The 18,949-nt window shown below is 42.4% G+C and overlaps 1 protein-coding gene across 3 annotated transcripts in view; it reads right to left on the bottom strand.

Moving 5' to 3' along the window:
• Positions 1–18,949, bottom strand: part of ANAPC1 (anaphase promoting complex subunit 1) — a 116,324-nt gene that overhangs the window by 92,216 nt on the left and 5,159 nt on the right. The window contains exons 1-10 of one of the 3 annotated variants that reach the window (XM_058278076.1): positions 17,609–18,322; positions 15,953–16,189; positions 14,780–14,941; positions 9,561–9,612; positions 9,263–9,363; positions 8,271–8,353; positions 6,747–6,820; positions 4,941–5,086; positions 4,509–4,729; positions 3,024–3,233 (exon numbers count right to left, since the gene is read on the bottom strand). In XM_058278076.1, coding sequence (XP_058134059.1) covers positions 3,024–3,233; positions 4,509–4,729; positions 4,941–5,086; positions 6,747–6,820; positions 8,271–8,353; positions 9,263–9,363; positions 9,561–9,612; positions 14,780–14,941; positions 15,953–16,165 — 1,262 coding nt within the window. In that variant the 5' untranslated portion in view covers positions 16,166–16,189; positions 17,609–18,322. Of the gene's footprint in view, positions 1–3,023; positions 3,234–4,508; positions 4,730–4,940; positions 5,087–6,746; positions 6,821–8,270; positions 8,859–9,262; positions 9,364–9,560; positions 9,613–14,779; positions 14,942–15,952; positions 16,190–17,608; positions 18,323–18,949 lie in introns of those variants that run through there. The other 2 variants (XM_071208699.1, XM_071208698.1) reach the window with 2 other exon arrangements.

Here is an 18,949-nt window from a genome sequence, read left to right as displayed (position 1 = left end):
CTCTCAAAAACACTTCTAAGAATTGAACTTTGTGACCTCTTTCTTTCAGCTCTGTGATTCTGAGTCCATCACACATCTCTTTCTTGAAATTGTGCAATGAAATTATCTACCCACGGGCTTTTCAACATCATACTGTGCAAGTTACATACCGCTAAAGTAGCATGGCCTCTCCCACACCCTCCCTCAGATTAGCTCCACCTCACCCACAAACCATACCTCTAATTCCTAAACTTTTCCTTCTAGAGCAATGAAGACCATAATTCTGTAAAATGAGGATCTTAAGTATATTCACCTTACCTCTAAGTTTTGTAAATGAAAAATGTTTAAATATGTATGTGAACAAAAAAAGCACCTACTTCAAGACTGTATTCCTACCTTGACTTTCCTCCACCTATCTACCCCTGAACCCCACTTTCTAAGACGCAGGTCTGCTTTCTCTTTTAGAGAAGATGAAGCTGTGCAGCCTGAGCCTAACCTCCTACCCCGCGCATCCGACCTGCATCTGTACCCCAACATCTCACTCTTGCTCCCCAAAGCTAACCTCCTTTGAGTTCTTGTTCCATCAATCATTTCTTTTCCTCTAAGTTCTCAATGTCTTCCCTGCTTTGGGCACTTCTTTTTTTCATTTTTTAAGGCAGCCTTTTTTCTTTTTTTATGTTATGCACGTTTATTTTGTAAGTTCACAACTCCCCCCGCCACACTCCGAGATGGCTCCCTCATCTGCTTGCTCATTGTTTTTATTGCTCATTGTGTGTTGTTTTCTCTTTAGGAGGCACTGGAAAACAAACCTGGGACCTCTCATGTGGGAGGCAGGCACTCAACTGCTTGAGCCATATCTACTCCCTGACCTTTTTGATTTTGTTCCATGTCTATTCGTTGTCTTGCTCATTGTTTTTACTTGTTGGCTGTTCACTGTTTTTGCTCTATGTCTGCTTGTTGTCTGCTCGTTGTATGTCTTCTTCAGGAGGCACTGGGAACCAAACCTGGGACCTCCCATAGGGGAGGCAGGTACTCAGTTGCTTGAGCCACATCCACTCCCCAACTGGGCATTTTCTTTGTAGCCTACTTTCTCATATTAAAATAAAAATCTGGAAATAAAGTGACAGACTGAATACCAGATGATATTAAAACTTTAATGTTATTCTGGTTGGGTATAAATATGGTATTTTGGTTCGGTAAGAAAATGCCCTTATTTTTTAGATGCACAATGAGGTATTTAGGAGTGAAATGTTGAGAAGGCTGATCTTCTATAAAATAAGTGAAAACAAAATTCTCTCTTGACCCAAGGATGCCCCCTACCAGTTTCGTATCTCTCATTCCCGTTCAAAGGCGGCTCCTTAAAATGGTCATATGCCTCCATTCACCTCCTCGGCCTCCGCCTGCCTCCTCCACCCCCCGCCCCACAGCCTCAACTGCTCTGGCGAGGCCATCAACGACCGCGCTGCCATGCCCAGCGCTCTCCTCCGACCTCCTCTCAGCACCACACCTCTGCAGCCCCAGCAGTAGGGCGCCTTGTGCTCCTGGAAAGGCTCTTCTTGCGTTCCATCAGTTCCTGGTGCAGTTCCTGGCTGACCACTCTCACTTAAACTCCTTTTTTCACTCCCAAAATCTTCAGTTTCCAGGACTTCAGTCCCTAACCCCCTTCAGATTCTACACACAGGGTTTTAACTGTTTAGGGATCATGGGCCCCTTTGAGAATCTGAACAAAAGTTCAAACCCTGTCCTCAGGAAACTGCCTATCCACTGCACACCAGACACACGCTACATACCAGACACACACACAACCGCAATCCAAGAGTTAACAAAACCCTGCCACGAGCTCGCCCATGGACCCCACCAGTCTCCCCAATAACCCCATTAACCTGACCTCTACAAGCTCCTTAGTTACCATCTATAAGCCGAGAACTCCCAAACAGCTACTCCTCTGCTCTCCTGAGCTCAGTCACGTCCAGAGTACCTTCTTACAGCTCTCCTCAAAAGGCAAAGGGGCTCTCCTTGGTGAATCTCTCAAGCGTCCTTTCTCAGTCCTGTCCCTTCCCCAGCACAAGCAAAGTGAGAAGCCCTGCAATCCATGGATGCTTCATGCACTCACATCTCTGAACATGTTCTGTCCACTCCCCTGCCCGCTGTGCCCTGTCCTGCTTACACAGCTGGCAAATGCCTACTCATCTTTCCAAAGTCCTACGCAGAAGTGGCAGCCCTCTGTTTCGCCAAAATTCAGATAGCCGTCTCTCTTCCGGGTAGGGAAAGGTGCTTATTTGCCTGTTAAACCACAGATCCTGGCATACAGCCAAGTGGATGAACAAATAAAGAACACAAAAGCAGTTTCCCCGCTGCTACAGCAAATACCCTCACGACCGACTTAGCAACAGCACTGAGGGGCTCCTGGTTTCAGATCCAGGCCCACTCCCTGCCCTCCTGGAATGGGGCTTCCGGATGGCTGGCAGTCTTTGGGGTCCTTGGCTTTGCTGTCATGTGGCAATACAGGAGGCAGCAGTTCTTTCTCTTCCAGGTTCTGCTGACTTCTGGCTGCTCCAGAGACTTCTCCTTCTGTGTCCAATTTCCTTTGCGTACAAGGACTTCAGCCATGCTGGCCTGGGGCCCACCCTCATCTTCAAAGGTCCTATTTACAAATGGCTACACGCACAGGACAGGGGTGGGACCTAAACATGCCTTTAGTGGGGAACACGATTCAACCCCCAACAACCACACAGACAAAAGCAGAGCGGACACCCAACTAGCATAAAGATAAAACTTACGAAAAATGCCATAAAACCCCGTTTTCTAATCCAGAAAAATTAGTTGTTTATACCTAAAACAAACAGCCAAAACCTCAAATCTGAGAATTTACTACCACTAAGGAAGAAATATCAAACAAGAAAAAAATACTTAACTAATGTATTAATATCTTCTGAAACTGGGGTGGCCTTATTATATCTTTGAGTATTTTTATAAGTATTAATAACTGGTCATATAAGACTTAGGAACATTTTTCTTTGACTATAAAAACAAATACTCCATACCTTATATTAGTAATGGTTTCTGTCCACAAATGGTCGATACAAAGCTCAGGAACAATTGGCTCAGTTTCTGGTGCAAGAAAGGAGTCATTCGAAGTACTACTTGGAGAATGAGAAACACTGTGTCTCTTTGGAGATTGATTATGACTTGAAAGGTTGAACCTCTGCACCCCTGCAAAAGAGTGCACTCCTAAGGCAGGAGAATGAGCACGACTGCAAAGTGAAACAGAGAAGATGAGAGTCCATCACAATTAGCAAAGCATGCTTATATAACATACTTCCCAGTAGCACCGTCTGACTGGTTACATATACAAGAGCACCTGTGGCCTAATCTCAGTCAGAAATACAATTTTAAAAAAGAATAGCGCGGGAAGCGGCTGCAGCTCAAGCAGTTGGGCTCCCATCTACCAAATGGGAGGCCCTGGGTTCGTGTCTCGGGGCCGCCTTGTGAAGGCAGGCTCGTCCACACGCCACAGAGAGCTGCTGGCCCGCAAGCACTGTGGAGTGCTGCCCAGCCCACAAGTGCCGCAGAGAGCCGAGTCGGCAAGGTGACGCAACAAAAAAAAGGAGACAAGTAAAAAAAAAAACACAGAAGCGTGCGCAGCAAATGGACAGAGAGCGCAGACAACAAGCAAGCTGCAGGGTGGGGGGGAATAAATAAAAATAAATACAGACACACAAGAAGGCACCGCAAATGGACATAAAGAATAGAGAGTCTAGCAAGCCACAAGGGGGCGGGGATGAAAAAAAAAGGAACAGTGGGAGTGGATGTGGCTCAAGCGGTTGAGCTCCCACCTCCCACATGAGCAAAACAAATGATAAAACCAACTCAGGGAGTTGGCGTGGCTCAGTGGTTGAGTAACAGCCTCCCACATATGAGGTCCCGGGTTCAATGCCCGGCCCCTAGTACCTCAAAAAATAAAAAAAAATAAAATAAAATTAAAAATTTAAATGGTTCATGTTAACATGTTTTACTATATTTTAAAGATTTAGAATTCTTGTTAAAAGAATTTATTCTTCTAGTAATGAAAACTAGTTCATTTTCAACCTCAGAAAAAAAAATTATTTATATGATTCAAAAAAGGTTTAAATTACGTTTCTATAGTCAGACATGTACATATCAGCAAAACTATGTTTCTTTACTATTAGACAAACGACTACAAATTAAGACAGAAAAAAAAGACCAAAATATTTCTGAAGTTAATATTCATCAATCGGCTGCCACTCCGGTGGAAATGAAGCAACCAATCTGATGACAAAGCATAAGCAACTTCTAAATATGATTCATCAAAGAAAAGTGATAGAGTATACCTGGAAGTCTTAGTAAGCTAACACAAATGGGATAGTGGCTATTTATCCTGAAAAACACCCAAGATTTTTCAAGAAAAATTTTAAATCCCTCAAACATCAGAGAAAGTTTGCATATAAGATATATATTTTCTTGGGCTATCTCGTTTGAAACAAGACACTTCCACACTTAATTCCCACCTCAGCGCGGCCATGTTGGAAATAGAAGGCGAGCGAGAGTGCAGACTGGGCGATGAGGTGGAGCGGCTCTGGCTGTGAATGGACGAGTAGTTCTGGAAAGGGGACGTCACAGGGGACTCTCCTTTGGATAGGCTTCGGAGGTGAGCCGTGAGGGAGCTACTAGTGGCCACATTTTGTGGGGTTCCCCCATGTTCAGAGAACTTTAAAACAGCATTCTCTTCCTTAAGTCAAAACGGAGAGGGGGAAAAAAGACTATAATTAGATGAGGACAATTTCTTATAGAATGGAGGCAAATGCCAGTCATTTAGGAAACAATATTTCTTCTTTCCTAAGAAGCTCAATCTATTTTACAAACAACTCTTCCAAAAGCACAAAAGTCTCAGTATTAACTACCTTTCATATTAAGGAGAAATGACCTGCCTCTAGCTTTACCTCTGCTTTGACTCTCCGGAGAACCCACACAGAATGCAAACTTTGCACAGTGTCATAGGTCATTACTATGGATGGGTCAGTATTGAGGAAAACAATCTTCATTGCATGATCCACAACATATTGTACCCGTGATGAGCCAAAAAGACCTTAAAAATACAGAGAAACAGGTATAGAATGAGCTTTACAAGACTGTTGTTTATGAACTCAATTCCTGTTATTTCTGAAGAGAAAGAGAGTCAATTAAAACACACAATTCATTAATATATAATTAACCCTGAATTTTTATAAACTTACTTTGGGCATCAACTTCCTTAAAATATAGTAAAGAGGAGAGCATTTAAGTTTCAATTTCACATACAACTAAATACTCAAGATTTGTGCTGACTCACCGTTAAATTCATCAGTCATAGGTATTATAACTGATATTTCGCCAAGTTTGCTTCCCTACTGGTTCTTTTCTTATGCATGAAATCTCTTCTCTACAGTAACTACTCCAATAGTGCTAAATAGTACACTACTGTTTCTGCTCTACTGATGGCATATGCAAAATCACTTTTCTCCTAGTGAATTCAGCTTTTACTTCCACAGTGCCAGGGATAAGTTTCCACAGGCTTATTTGAGAGGTTCCTAGTGCTACCCTCTGAGTTATAATATTGGAAAACTTAAAACATGATTATTTCTAAAGACAATAATTAATTTGCAAAGAAGTAAATAAAAATCACTCATAACCCATAATCTCAAAATACCCATTATTATTTTCTCCCAGCTTTTTCTATACATATACACAAACATTTTTTATTTATGCAAATTAGAAGCACTCTGTACTTACAGTTTTCCATCCTACTTAACATTATGAATAAGCAATTCCCCAGGTCATTAAATAGTATTCAAAACCAGGATCAATCATGGCTGCAGCCCCCTCCCCTCACAAGCTCTAGCAGGCTTGTATAGGTTGTCTCCAACTGGTACCAGCATAAACGACACGGAACAGGGCTGACAAACTTTTTCTGTACAGGGCCAAAGAGGTTTTCAGTTTTGTAAGCCACATGCTGACTCTGTCCCATATTCTTCTTGATTTTTCTCTATAACCCTTTAAAAGGGCAAAAATCAATCTTAGTTCCTAAGTCCTACAAAAATAGGCTGGAGTAGATTTAGCCCACAGTTAGTTTGGTAATCCCAAATACAAAAGAGAAAAACATCAGTGGTATTTCAGAATATAAACCAGGGATGAGGCCCAAAAAGTAAAACTGGACAAAGAATGTAAATATGTCTTTACTTCGAGTCCTCATTATCATAACCTATAGTGTCTGGTCACATTTAAAATTTCAACTAAAGCATTTAGAAATGCTTGTAGGAAATATGAAAAATTGTGAGCCCCGGCAAATAATGTTCTTATGTACAGAGGAAAATGAAATATTAAAATTTACAAAGTAAAGGCCTGAGGCCCCACATTTTTTTCCCCAAAAGATAAGAATTTTAGCCCTTCCAAGTATTATTCATTTACTTACTAATTATTGAAGAGCAGAGTTATCTATAGGTAGGTTAATAAATATATCTATATTCATGACTGATTTATAGGGAAGGCCCTATTTTTACTATACTTAAAAAATAACTGTTAACAGTTATGCCATGATATTCAAGAAGTTTTGCTTTAATATGAATTAGTTTCATAATATAAATATTTTTATAAAATTTTTAAATTATATTTAAAACAAGTCAAATTTTCATAAGTTCCTTTTCTATTTCCTCTCTCCCCACAAGCAAACTAAAGAGCTTCTGTAAACAAACTGATCAAAATATACTTACTTCCAGATTTACAAACCAGTGGAGTTATTTCATCTAGAGGGTGAAGCATGCTGAACAGAGTAGGTAAGGGTTCTCTAGCAATAAACAAACAAACCAATCAATCAACAGAAGAGGACTCCATTTGGGCATAAATTTTGCATTTTCCTTACAAGAAAATATTCTCTCCAGATTACACATGAAACCAGAAATCTACTATCTCTAAAAGCAACTCTCTAAACTTCTTATGTACTATGAGTCACAATATCTTCTATTTCATTCCTAGAAATCTCTCCTTCTCTTATACAGGGTGATTCTACATACAGCAGCCATCCCACCACAGGAGTCATCGACAGACGGCAGTCATTTCCTTTAACTTTCCTGGTGGCAGAGTGTCTCTGGCAGCTAAGAAATGTAGAATCCTACACCTGCTTACAAAGGAGTATACTTAAACATTAAAAAAAAAAAAAAAAAACTTCAAATAAATGAAAAGTCAGCATTTTTAAGGAGTGCCTGAAATAAGCACAAAGTTTTCTGTCTCAACACAGTTTAAAACCAGTGATTTTTTTTAAAAGCTTACTAAGTGTCTACTTCTTGCACCCACAATGAGGCATGTTTTACACTCCTGCCCTTCAGAGCTCACAACTCCTTAGGAGACAAGGCAAACACATACTGTAAGCCACCATTAAGTACCTACCACTTTTTACACAGCTAATATGTACCAAGCTTATATACACTATCTCATTTAATCTTTGCATAAATCCTAAGAGGTAATTTTTTTTTTAAGAGTTTTTATTTCTCCCCCTTTCCCCACCCTTAGTGTCTGTTCTCTGTGTCCACTTGCTGTGTGTTCTTCTGTGACTGCTTCTATCCTTATCAGTGGCACCAGGAATCTCTGTTTCTTTTTGTTGCGTCATCTTGTGTCAGCTCCCCGTGTGTGTGGCGCCATTCATGGGCAGGCTGCACTTTCTTTCATGCTGGGCGGCTCTCCTTACAGGGTGCACTCCTTGCACATGGGGCTCCCCTACGTGGGGGACACCCGTGTGGCAGGGGACTCCTTGTGCGCATCAGCACTGCACATGGCCCAGCTCCACACGGGTCAAGGAGGCCCGCGGTTTGAACCGCGGACCTCCCATGTGGTAGGCAGATGCCCTAACCACTGGGCCAAGTCCGCTTCCCCTAAGAGGTAACTGATAGTGCTCCTGTCACAGATAAGGAAGCTAAAGCTAAAGAAGCTCTAATGATTTCCCCAAAACAGCACTAAGAAAAAGTGAGAGCTAAGAACTGAATCTTGCTCTCTTTAACTTACTTACTTGTTAAATTTGCTACTTGGAAAAGAAAAACAGAAAGCTGCAGATAAGTAAGTACAAAGTGAGAAGCAGAGCTCCTGTGTATACATCTGAGATTAGAGCAAATGTTATGTACCTATGCTATTAACTTGGAAATTATCACCCCCAAATTTTAGGTAAACAATGCTACCTCAGAACAAACACCAAAAAAAAAAAAAAGAACCAAATGATAACATTCTGCACTGAGTGAACAGAGCACCTGGGTGGGCCTGGAGGCACCTCGTGTGAAGCACTGCTTCGTTCAAACAACAGTCCATACCTGGTGGGCCAGACATTTGCAACCTATCAGATGAAAGGGAAAAAAGAGTCAGAAATAAAAGAAACCAACATCTATGAAGTGTTTTCAGGAACCATTATAAGATATTACATTTTCCTTCAATTTAATAAGAACTTTACAAAGTAATAAAACCATAACTATAATATAAAAAACAAGCAATTCTAGGAAGGAAGAGAAAGACAGTCTGAAATCCCTTTGATGGCTAAAATCAGTATCAGAATGGCAGGGAGCAGAAGTGGCTCAAGCCACTGGGCACCTCCCTCCCACATGGGAGGTCTGGAGTTGGGTTCCCGGTGCCTCCTAAAAAGATGAGCACATGATGAGTAGACAGCAAGCACAAAACAACAAGTGGGGAGGAGGGGGATAAATAAAATAAATCTAAAAAAAAAAATGTGATAAAATTTTAACAATAGCAGCAAGCACTAAAAAGATGAAGAGGGAATTGATGTAGCTCAGTGGTTGAGTGACTGCTTTCATGTATGAGGTCGCAGGTTCAATTCCCAGTACCTCCTAAAAAAAAAAGAAAAAGAAAAAGATGAAGAGAAACAGGAAAAAGACTAGTGTTACTCACGTACCTTACTTAACATAACCAGAGTGATGTCTGATGTATCATTTAAACTGACAAAAAAGTCTCAAAACAGACCTCTTAATCTTTCCACTTAGCTCAGTAAGAATTAGGATAGGATCATCTTAGTATTTCTGTCTTAGTACTTCATAATTTGCTTCATTAAATAATTTATTTTTTATGCAGAATGGAAAAAAGGGAAGCCATTAAAGCTGTTAAAATTTAGTTAATTTATCTGAGTAACAACAAAACTTTAGATTACTACGATACAAAAAGTAGCAATACCCCTGGAACCAATTCAAGAATGCTCTCCAATATAAAATAAAAACAGTGACACATTCAAGTTTACCTGAAAAGGTAAGGAAGCTATGTAATCCTTTCCCTCTATGCTATGCATGTTAATACATGAGCTTTGCAATATGCATATGCATTTTTCTACTTCATTACTACCTGCAAAGAAAGGGCACAAGACACATGAATTTTTTTCTGAAAAGTTCAATCCTAACAACAACTCTTTAATGTACAATACAAAAATACTTAGGCTAAACCACTATTAGTTAGTGGTTCCTTATTCTGAGGGGGAAAAAAAGGAAAATAAACAGCAGGTATCATCATAAAATGATATAAAATTTCAAAAAGAAACTTACTGTACGCCTTTTCAGATTTATCCTGTGATGTAATGAAGTCACACCATAATGCCTAAAAGCAAAACAAAATGCTTTTCTAAGAAAATTCTATCTAAATAATAAGCTATTAACTAATGATGTCAAAGTAATTCTAATAGCATATACATTACTTTACCTCCTCAACACAGACACCATGAGAGCCAAGAATAAAGAAAATTAAATTAGTCTACTTAATAACAAATATTATAAGGAAAGATCAACCATGTCTGTAATTGAATTTTATGAAAAGAACAGACAAAACTTTAAAAACTACTAGATCGAAGCCTTGCAGTAAAAGTGAATTAAAATAGTAGCTTGGGAGGCGGACTTGGCCCAGTGTTTAGGGCGTCCATCTACCACATGGGAGGTCTGCGGTTCAAACCCCGGGCCTCCTTGACCTGTGTGGAGCTGGCCCATGTGCAGTGCTGATGCGCGCACGTGCCACGCACGTGCCACGCAGAGGTGTCCCCACGTAGGGGAGCCCCACGCGCAAGGGGTGTGCCCCATAAGGAGAGCTGCCCAGCATGAAAGAAAGTGCAGCCTGCCCAGGAATGGCACTGCACACACGGAGAGCTGACACAACAAGATGATGCAACAAAAAGAAACACAGATTCCCGTGCAGCTGACAATAGAAGCGGATAAAGAAGACGCAGCGAATAGACACAGAGAACAGACAACCAGAATAGGGGGGAAGGGGAGAGAAATAAATAAATAAATCTTTTAAAAAAAAAAAAAAAAAAAAGAAAGAGTAGCTTGACCTGTGCTAAACCCTATATCCTAAACAAAGATATCCTAAAGATCTCTCTGAGGAGTTCAAAATTGCTAAGCCACTTATAACCTTCAGACTTACCAAATGGTCTTAAAATTCTTAGATTCTTCCTTAGACTCACTTTAGAAAAACATTTGGAGAAAACAGTATCTCCTTTTCTCAAAGTCCCACCTTACAAAATATAAAAAAAGAAAAGCCCTTAAATGTTAATTGGCATGCTTGGCAATCACTTACTGGAATTATTTAATGGCATTTTTGCAAATAAAAATTCATGAAGGAAAACAGACCTCAGAGCTGTGCTCCAATATGAAATATCCAAAACTGAACTTACATCCAAATCTTTTAAAACTACACTGCACATCACTTAGCCTCAACTTCCTGTTATGAAGTCTCAGCCTCCCAGTCTCTAAAACTAAATATTTTAACTGTCCTTTATCTCTGACAACATAACACTCTACTTTGTCTCTCCCTGTCTGCTCGCTCTCCAAGGCCCCCATCTTTCCCCTGGACTACCACAAAACTGTATCCTACGTCTGACACGTCTTTCTTCTTTCCAGTCAATCCTACATATTGTGGCCAAAGGAAACTCCTCAAAATACAAAATTGATTACATTCCTTTCCACTTCCAAGCCCTCAGTGGGCTGCTTCTGAACAGTGTGAAGTGAATCCTCATTTACCACAAGGACCCGGTGACCTGAGCCATCTCTCCTCCAGCACCTGCCCCAGAGGTGCGCTCTGCAGTCATTCTGAACTTGGAAGCCTTGTTCTTCCATCATTCTTGCGCTGAGCTTCCCTCTGCTAGAATGCCCTGCTTTCACCAGCATCCAGTTCAAGCAGTGTCTTCTTTAAGAAACCCTCTGTAGCAGTTTGATATGGTTATGAATTCCAAAAATAAATACTGGATAATGTTTGTAATCTGGTCTGTACCTGGGCATGATTGAGTTATTAGAGCTTTGATTGGGCCACATCATTAGGGCATTGAGTCCTCGTCCCTTGGTCGGTGAAGACTCACAGAATAAAGGCATGGCAAAGGACAGAGTTGACGGCTTAAATGCTGGAGTTTTGATGGAGTTTGACACTGAAGCTGGAGCCCCAGGGAGAGAGACAGAGCCATTTGCCTGATAGTCTACAGCTGACCTTGTGGAGAGGCAAAGCCTAGAGAGCCTCATAGTCTACAGCTGACCTTGTGAAGGAAACAGGAGCTGAGCCCAGAGGAACCCAGGAAGCCTGAGCCCTGGCAGACGTCGGCAGCCATCTTGCTCCAACACGTGGAAATAGACTTTGGTGAGGGAAGTAACTTATGCTTTATGGCCTGGTATCTGTAAGCAACTACCCCAAATAAATAGCCTTTATAAAAACCATGCAATTTCTGGTATTTTTCATCAGCACCCCTTTGGCTGACTAATACACCCTCCCTTCAGGGCTCACTGCACTGTGGAGAACTATTTTACTGCACCCAGAATACAGCGTTTTAGTTCATCAGTTTGTATATCTTTTTACACTGAGGCTTTGAGAGTGGAAACTATATTATCCGTCTTTATGGCCCCAGGACAATGTCTGAAACAAATACTGATAAAATGAATAAAAAAATAAATGGATAAAAATGGAGTCACATATACCTGGTATGATTTTCTTAAAATATAAAATTATCTCCCTCCATATTAACAAATAATTTATTTTCCAGACCAAAAGGACTAAAATTCCAATCTTACGACTCCTTTTATAAGTGATCTTAAAATAAAGGAGACAATTCCTCTAGCTATACAACCATGGAATCTAGTAAACAGGCAATCATCCCTTGAAGAAAATAAGATGGAAACATAAAAGCAAAGAACTATTTGGATATCATCAAATCCACTTTTTCCATCTATACCAACTACATGGTTTCTCTGTGGGGAAATTACCAAAAAGTTCACTGGCTTCAACACACTTAGAAATGCTTCCACATGTGGCCTCAGATTATGGAATAACTCGTGTTACTTCTTTCCAACAAATAACTAGAAAGAGTACAACATGCATGAGGAAGAGGCTAATGTGGAAAAAAAAAAATGAGGTGAGAAAATAGAGTATTTACAAATAAGGAATTAGTCAAAGCCACCAAAATTTCTGGACAACGGTCTAACAATTCAACTACTCTAAATTTATTAGTTTCCCCACCCCCTCTTTTTTAAAAAAATTTATTTTTTATTTATTTCTCTCGCCTTCCCTACCCTCCCCAGTTGTCTCTTTCTGTGTCCATTCTCTGTGTATACTTCTGTGTTTGTTTGTATTCTTGTCAGCTGCACCCGGAATCTGTCACGTTTTGTTGCATCATCTTGCTGTGTCAGCTCTCCGTGTGTGCAGCGCCATTCCTGGGCAGGCTGCACTTTCTTTCGCGCTGAGTGGCTCTCCATATGGGGTGCACTCCTTGCACGTGGGGCTCCCTACACGGGGGGCACCCCTGTGTGGCAGGGCACTCCTTGCGCGAATCAGCACCACACATGGGCCAGCTCCACATGGGTCAAGGAGGCCTGGGGTTTGAACCATGGACCTCCCACGTGGTAGGCAGACGCCCTAACCATTGGGCCAAATCCACTTCCTTATGGTAGGTTTTTGATGGTACTAAAAGAGTAAAGCCACGCAGGAGATTTTGGAATGGCCAGTTCAAATGGCTTCAGGACACTTGATATTTTTGTTTGGCTATGTGGTTGAATGCATTAATACTTTGTCCATTCACAAAGCCAGCATCAAAAATTAGACAACCTTGTTTCATCTATACCTCCAACCCATCTCCTCTTCTCTGGATTCTTTTAAAATTCAATCCTCTAGTCCCCACATTTTCTATAAACTGGAAGTTACATCTAAAGATTCAAGTTAAATATTTCTGAGAAGGAAACTTAGTAGATGTTACCTTCATAAGCAGGTATATTCAACACTTCTGTTTTGTGGTCAAGACAAAATCAAGAGGCCATGAATACTGACAATTGATTTGTCTCTTTTCTTCTATTTCTATGACTATATCTACTGCCTCATCTTGATTTAAGCAATACTTTGAAAGCCTACCAAAATAAGTGTTTTGGGAAGTGGACTTGGCCCAATGGATAGGGTGTCCGCCTACCACATGGGAGGTTTGCAGTTCAAACCCAAGGCCTCCGTGACCCGTGGAGAGCTGGCCCATGCACAGTGCTGATGCACGCAAGGAGTGCTGTGCCACACAGGGGTGTCCCCCGCGTAGGGGAGTCCCACACGCAAGGAGTGTGCCCCATTAAGGAGAGCCGCACAGCACGAAAGAAAGTGCAGCCTGCCCAAGAATGGTGCTGCACACATGGAGAAGCTGACACAACAAGATGACACAACAAAAAGAAACGCAGATTCCCATGCCACTGATAAGGATAGAAGTGGTCACAGAAGAACACACAGCGAATGGACACAGATAGCAGATAGCTGTGGAGGGAGAAGGGGAGAGAAATAAATAATAAATCTTAAAAAAAAAAAAGTGTTTTATGATTTATCTAGGAAAAACACAAAAAATATTAGTTATTTTTGGTGAAGAAAATCAATTTTGCACAGTTTATTTCCATCTAAATAAAACGTGAGTTTTGTTTTAAAAAAACAAAAACTTAAGTAGATGTCATGTACTTCATGCTGCTTTACAGCCACATCCCTCTGCTAGGGACTCACTGATAAGGAGTCCGAGAGCTACCTCCAACCTAGAGGTCCATTTACGTCACCAAAGGTGCCTTGGTAGAGCTCAGTGTTAGGATGATATTCTCTCCCAAGAACATTAGTGTCCACTTACAAACCTTTGCCTAAAGGAGATTACAAAATGGTGATTTTCTAATTCCATCATTCCTTCTACATTTATTAGCTGACTTTTTCTATAAATAGAAATTGGATGAGATGAACTGCACATCTCTCTTCAGAACAGGTAGCTGTTATAGGCAATTCCAACACAGCAAATTATTTTTTTTCCTTTCCTTTTCTATCATTATGAAGTCAGCAATTTTTATTCAATATTTGCAATCAATTACAATCATCATGTAATATTTTTGTACCCTTAATACCTTGCAAATTTTTATTGACAATAACAAATCCAATTGCCCAAGGACAGAGTGTTTAAAAATTATCATTCATTGATAAAGTAGAAAGTGAGGGAAAAAAAGTGATGAAATGTAAAATAAAATGAACTTTTTATTTTCCTATCATTATCTTCAATATATGTTAAAATATATAGCCAGGGGACAGGATGTAGCTCAGTGATTGATTGTCTGCTTTTAATATATGAGATCCCAGGTTCAATCCCTAGTACCTCGTAAAATATAAATACATACATACATATATATATATCCAATTACTGGGATCATTCTGCTCTATGTTTACCACTTCTGCCATAATTTTTTAAAGTTTCCTTTAGCTGTTATAGTCCATCCAATGCTCAAATTAAATGACTCACCTGTTGAACAGGACTGTCAACCGTAAACGCCTTATAAACGGCCAACGCCTGGCTTTTACTTCCTTTGCTCCAGATCACCATATTTCCAGCCACGTAGAGCTCCTCATCATAGTCCACTTCTTCTCCAATTTCACTTGTACCTTTTCTTAGTTGCCAACTTTCCTTAAAAATTAACACATGTAAGACATGTTCAAGCACTTTTTCTTTTCAGTACTATGGAGCAAGAGTTATTAATTAAGCAGGCATCCAGATAAGAAGTCTCCTACTCTCTCAGCTACAGGCAAAGACTCAATCCAAGTCCAACTCTTAGAAGGTTTGTGGCACTGATTAATGGAGTGGGGGGCTGCATGTATCTTACAGAATTTCACGAACAAGAATTTAATAAATATATCCCTATATTAATTGTTTTATATTATGCCTCTATGCTATTCTGGCAAAATTATGAGCGAAAATTATATCTACAGGTCCAAAAATGAAAATAAAACATGCCTGAGAGACTAGAAAGGCATTTTAAGCATATGTGGCGTAGAGGGCAGCAGGGTACACATGGGAACCACGGGGGGAGTGTATGCACAGGGCAGACTTCCTGTGTCACAGCCAGACATACATAAACCTTCACTCATCCTACCCACTACAACAAATGAACAGATAGGAGTTTAGATTTCTAACTATATAGTTTTCCCCTCCCTAAGATTTTGGTATCCCAAAGGGACATATGAAAATGGAATAAGGTAGGAGAGATTATGATTTTCTAACACACACTTATATCCCACTCCCCTATCTAAGAACTATTACTCTACCACTTATGTGACATTTTCTTGGCTCCTCTAGAATCATGTAAGTCTTTTGTAATAGGGACCATACCTAATCTCTACCATCTAATCCTCAAATAACATGAAATGTGGTCCCTACAAATGGGGGGAGGAAGAAGTTTAAAATGGATCACAATCACAGAACTGAGCTTGACTCTCAACATAAAAATCACAGTGAGTTGTAGAGCATGTCAAAATAACAGCTATGACACTCTAATACAATAAAGTCATTATTTTACTCTTGATTGAAATAGTCAAATCCTAACCTCTACCCAAAAATTAGCATTATATTCATTTTTCAGTTTCATCTGGATAGAGTTAAATTAGATTTTCAAAAGCATAATGGGAAACTTAACGGAACCTTGTGTTTCTCGTGGATTGTAACCTCCTGGAGGGACCCCACCAAGCCAGCAGCACCGTCAGAAGACCACAGCTCAGAGGCGGGCTGCAGCTGGCGAAGCTGAAGGTGCAGGGCATTCGGGTGGTGCTTGCAGTGGTCTCGACCAAAAGGAACAAATTCCTGCAAATCCCTGGCTGCAATCATTGTTGCCCTTTCTTCATAGAAGTTCGACATGGGTTCCAAATATCAACATTATTTCTGTATGAATTCAAACACATTTTGGTCAATTTCTTGAGTCAAAGCCAGAACAAAAATATCATAGCAGTTTATAGTAGAGATGTGGATGAGCTATTGGTCAAAACACTCCCCTCTACCTCCCAAACATTTATACAAACAGTACTTGACAGCTGGTAAAATTCTGATACTGTATAATATGGTACATAAGGTAGGTATCAGTCCTGTCTCCAACATCTATATTAAAAACAGATCTCGTGGCTAAACATTTACGAAGCAATCCTCAAACGCAAAAAACCACAACATTTGTTGCCAGCCCTGTAGATAACCTTTAGAGTGTTTGAAACAGCTCACAGATTTAAAAGGGTAGTTTTGACCCCAATTTCTAATCTCAGATCTATCTAGACTCAGTTTTCTGTGCTACACAGACACCTCAAATCCTTTCCTCAAGAGCTGCAAAGTTATTTTGCCATGAATCAAATGTCATTCCTGAGTTAAATATATGTCATCAAACATGAACAAGATTTCTTTCCTTCTTGCTAGAAACAGGCATGAGAAACTTTGCACTTCAGACATAATTAAAATAGTGCCTTATAAAACTTAAAAGAAAACAAAATTCAACAGGTCTTCCTATCCTATTCAACAAGATTACATACCTTTATTCAAGTTTATTCTCTTATGATTTTCTGTGAGAAAGCCACAGAATTATTTTCACAGTACATCTTTTATGTACTGATCAAGGAAATAAATGCCATACATTTACAGTACTCCAGCTTTTTACAAATATGCTCTTACTCCACTTAGGGACAACATAAAGAGCTCTACATGAAAGTACTATACTAAATTGATACGCCATGAATAAAGATTATCAGCACTGCTTATAAAGAACAAAACCTGCCCTGCCTGAGGTAACCACAAAGCCTCTTCAAGAGACCCAACTGATAATGAACTTACGAACTACTAAAAAGCATAGGTCCTATATTTGAAGGATATTAAAGGGTCCACTAGAGATTTCGATGAGTAAAATATTTCTCCTATCTAAGATTAGATTAACTGGAAGGGGAGCAGAAAATACGCCTAGAGACTGATTTTATCCCAAGTTTCTCGCCAGAAAGGACTAACAAACATCTTACACCTAACGGTAGACACAGAAAGGACCATGAGTTAACGAAGGCAACAGGCTAAAGAGCCAGGCCCTCAGAGAATCCGCGCAGAGGGTAGGGGGCCTATCTACAAGCCGAGGCCACACAAGAAACACCGCGCTCAGCTCGGGAAGGAGGTCTGCGGGGGCGGGAGGCCGTGCTCCGGAAAGCCCGCAGGGCGAGCCCCCTGAACCCCGGCGTGCACTCAGAGCTCGCCCCCGACTTCCCGCCCGGGACGGCCTCAGGGCGGAGACAAGGGTCACGGGGCGTGCGGTGGACCCCGGGTACTGCGCGCCCGCACCTGTGTGACTCGAGACGCGTCAGGCGCAGCGAGCACCGGCTGCTCCCCGGAGGCGCGGAGGCCAGGGGGCCCGAGAGCAGCGGCGGGGTCGGTCACGGTGACTCCTCGGTCGCCGCAGCTTCTCATCCCTTCTCCCTCCCCTACTCCGGAGGAAGAAGGAGCAGCAGCAGCGGGCGCGACTGCGAACGGCAAGCAGGCGAGCCCACAGCTCAGACCAGAGGCTCAAATGGGCGCGGCCATCTTGGCTCTCCCGTCCTGCCTCGCGCTGGCGCGCGGGGCACGGCGGGAGGCGCGCGGGGCACGGCGGGAGGCGCGCGGGGCACGGCGGGAGGCGCGCGGGGCACGGCGCCGTCGCGGGCGCAGGTCCGCTTCTCCCGGCGGGGCGGCGCCAAGGGGGCGTCCGAGGGCCGCCTCGCTGGGACCCTCCCGGCCCGCAGCTGGCTTCGGGGTCTCGTTCCGCGAGCCCCAAGGGCTCCTAACGCTGAGTTGGGAGGTTTTCTGGAGGGCTCCGCTTCCGCCTCCCGCCCCCGGCTCTGGGTCGCCCTCGCGTCTCAACCCGCCGGGGTCCGGATGCTTGAAAGGGTGATGAAAGGTCTGGAGGCCTTCCCCGAGGCTTGTGTGCAGCAGCCCGGGCTCGCGGACGCGTCCCCGGCCGACTCCTGGGCCCAGCCTGCCCCGCACCTGCCCGCCGTGCGTACCGCGCGTGCGCGAACTGGACGGCTTCTGGTCCACTGCCAGGTATCTCCGTTAACACTACGGACGGGCCTCCGCCTGCCCAGGAATGAAGTCCACGTGCTTTACCCAGAAACGTGGAGTTGGCCGAAGCCTCCGCCGTCACCAAAACTGTCTCCCCGGTTCCCCCAACACACCTTGCACTTCACGGCCTTGGTGTCTGGGTCGTTTCCGCCCCCTGGGACGTGGACCTCCAGGTTTGGTCCACGTGCCTCTTCTCGGGGCTGCTCTTCCGCAGGAAGACGTCCCTTCCCTGGACCTTTGAGCAGACTTGCCCAAACGCTTCGCTCAGTTTCCCTGTTCAGGATGCATGTGAAAGTTAGTCCTCCTCGCTATGCTTGGGCTCCTCTTTTTTTCTTATGACCTTGGCAGTTTTGAGGAGTAGTGGTCAGGTATTTTGGAAAATGTCCATCATTGGGGTTTGTCTCATGTTCGCATGATTAGACGGGGATGATGTGTCTTAGGGGGAGGACCCAGGGGCACTGCACCCCTCTCACCACGTCACGGCAAGGGTGCACACTGTCAGCAGGACTTAGACTTGATGTGGCCCTTGGTCACAGCTGAGGCGGTAGTGCTCAGGTTTCCCCACCGTAAAACTATGCTCCCCAC

This window comes from Dasypus novemcinctus, chromosome 17 (assembly GCF_030445035.2).
Source record: "Dasypus novemcinctus isolate mDasNov1 chromosome 17, mDasNov1.1.hap2, whole genome shotgun sequence".
Lineage (NCBI taxonomy): Eukaryota > Metazoa > Chordata > Mammalia > Cingulata > Dasypodidae > Dasypus > Dasypus novemcinctus.
Note: the sequence above shows the minus strand (reverse complement) of the source record. Positions and strands in the feature narration are given on the sequence as shown.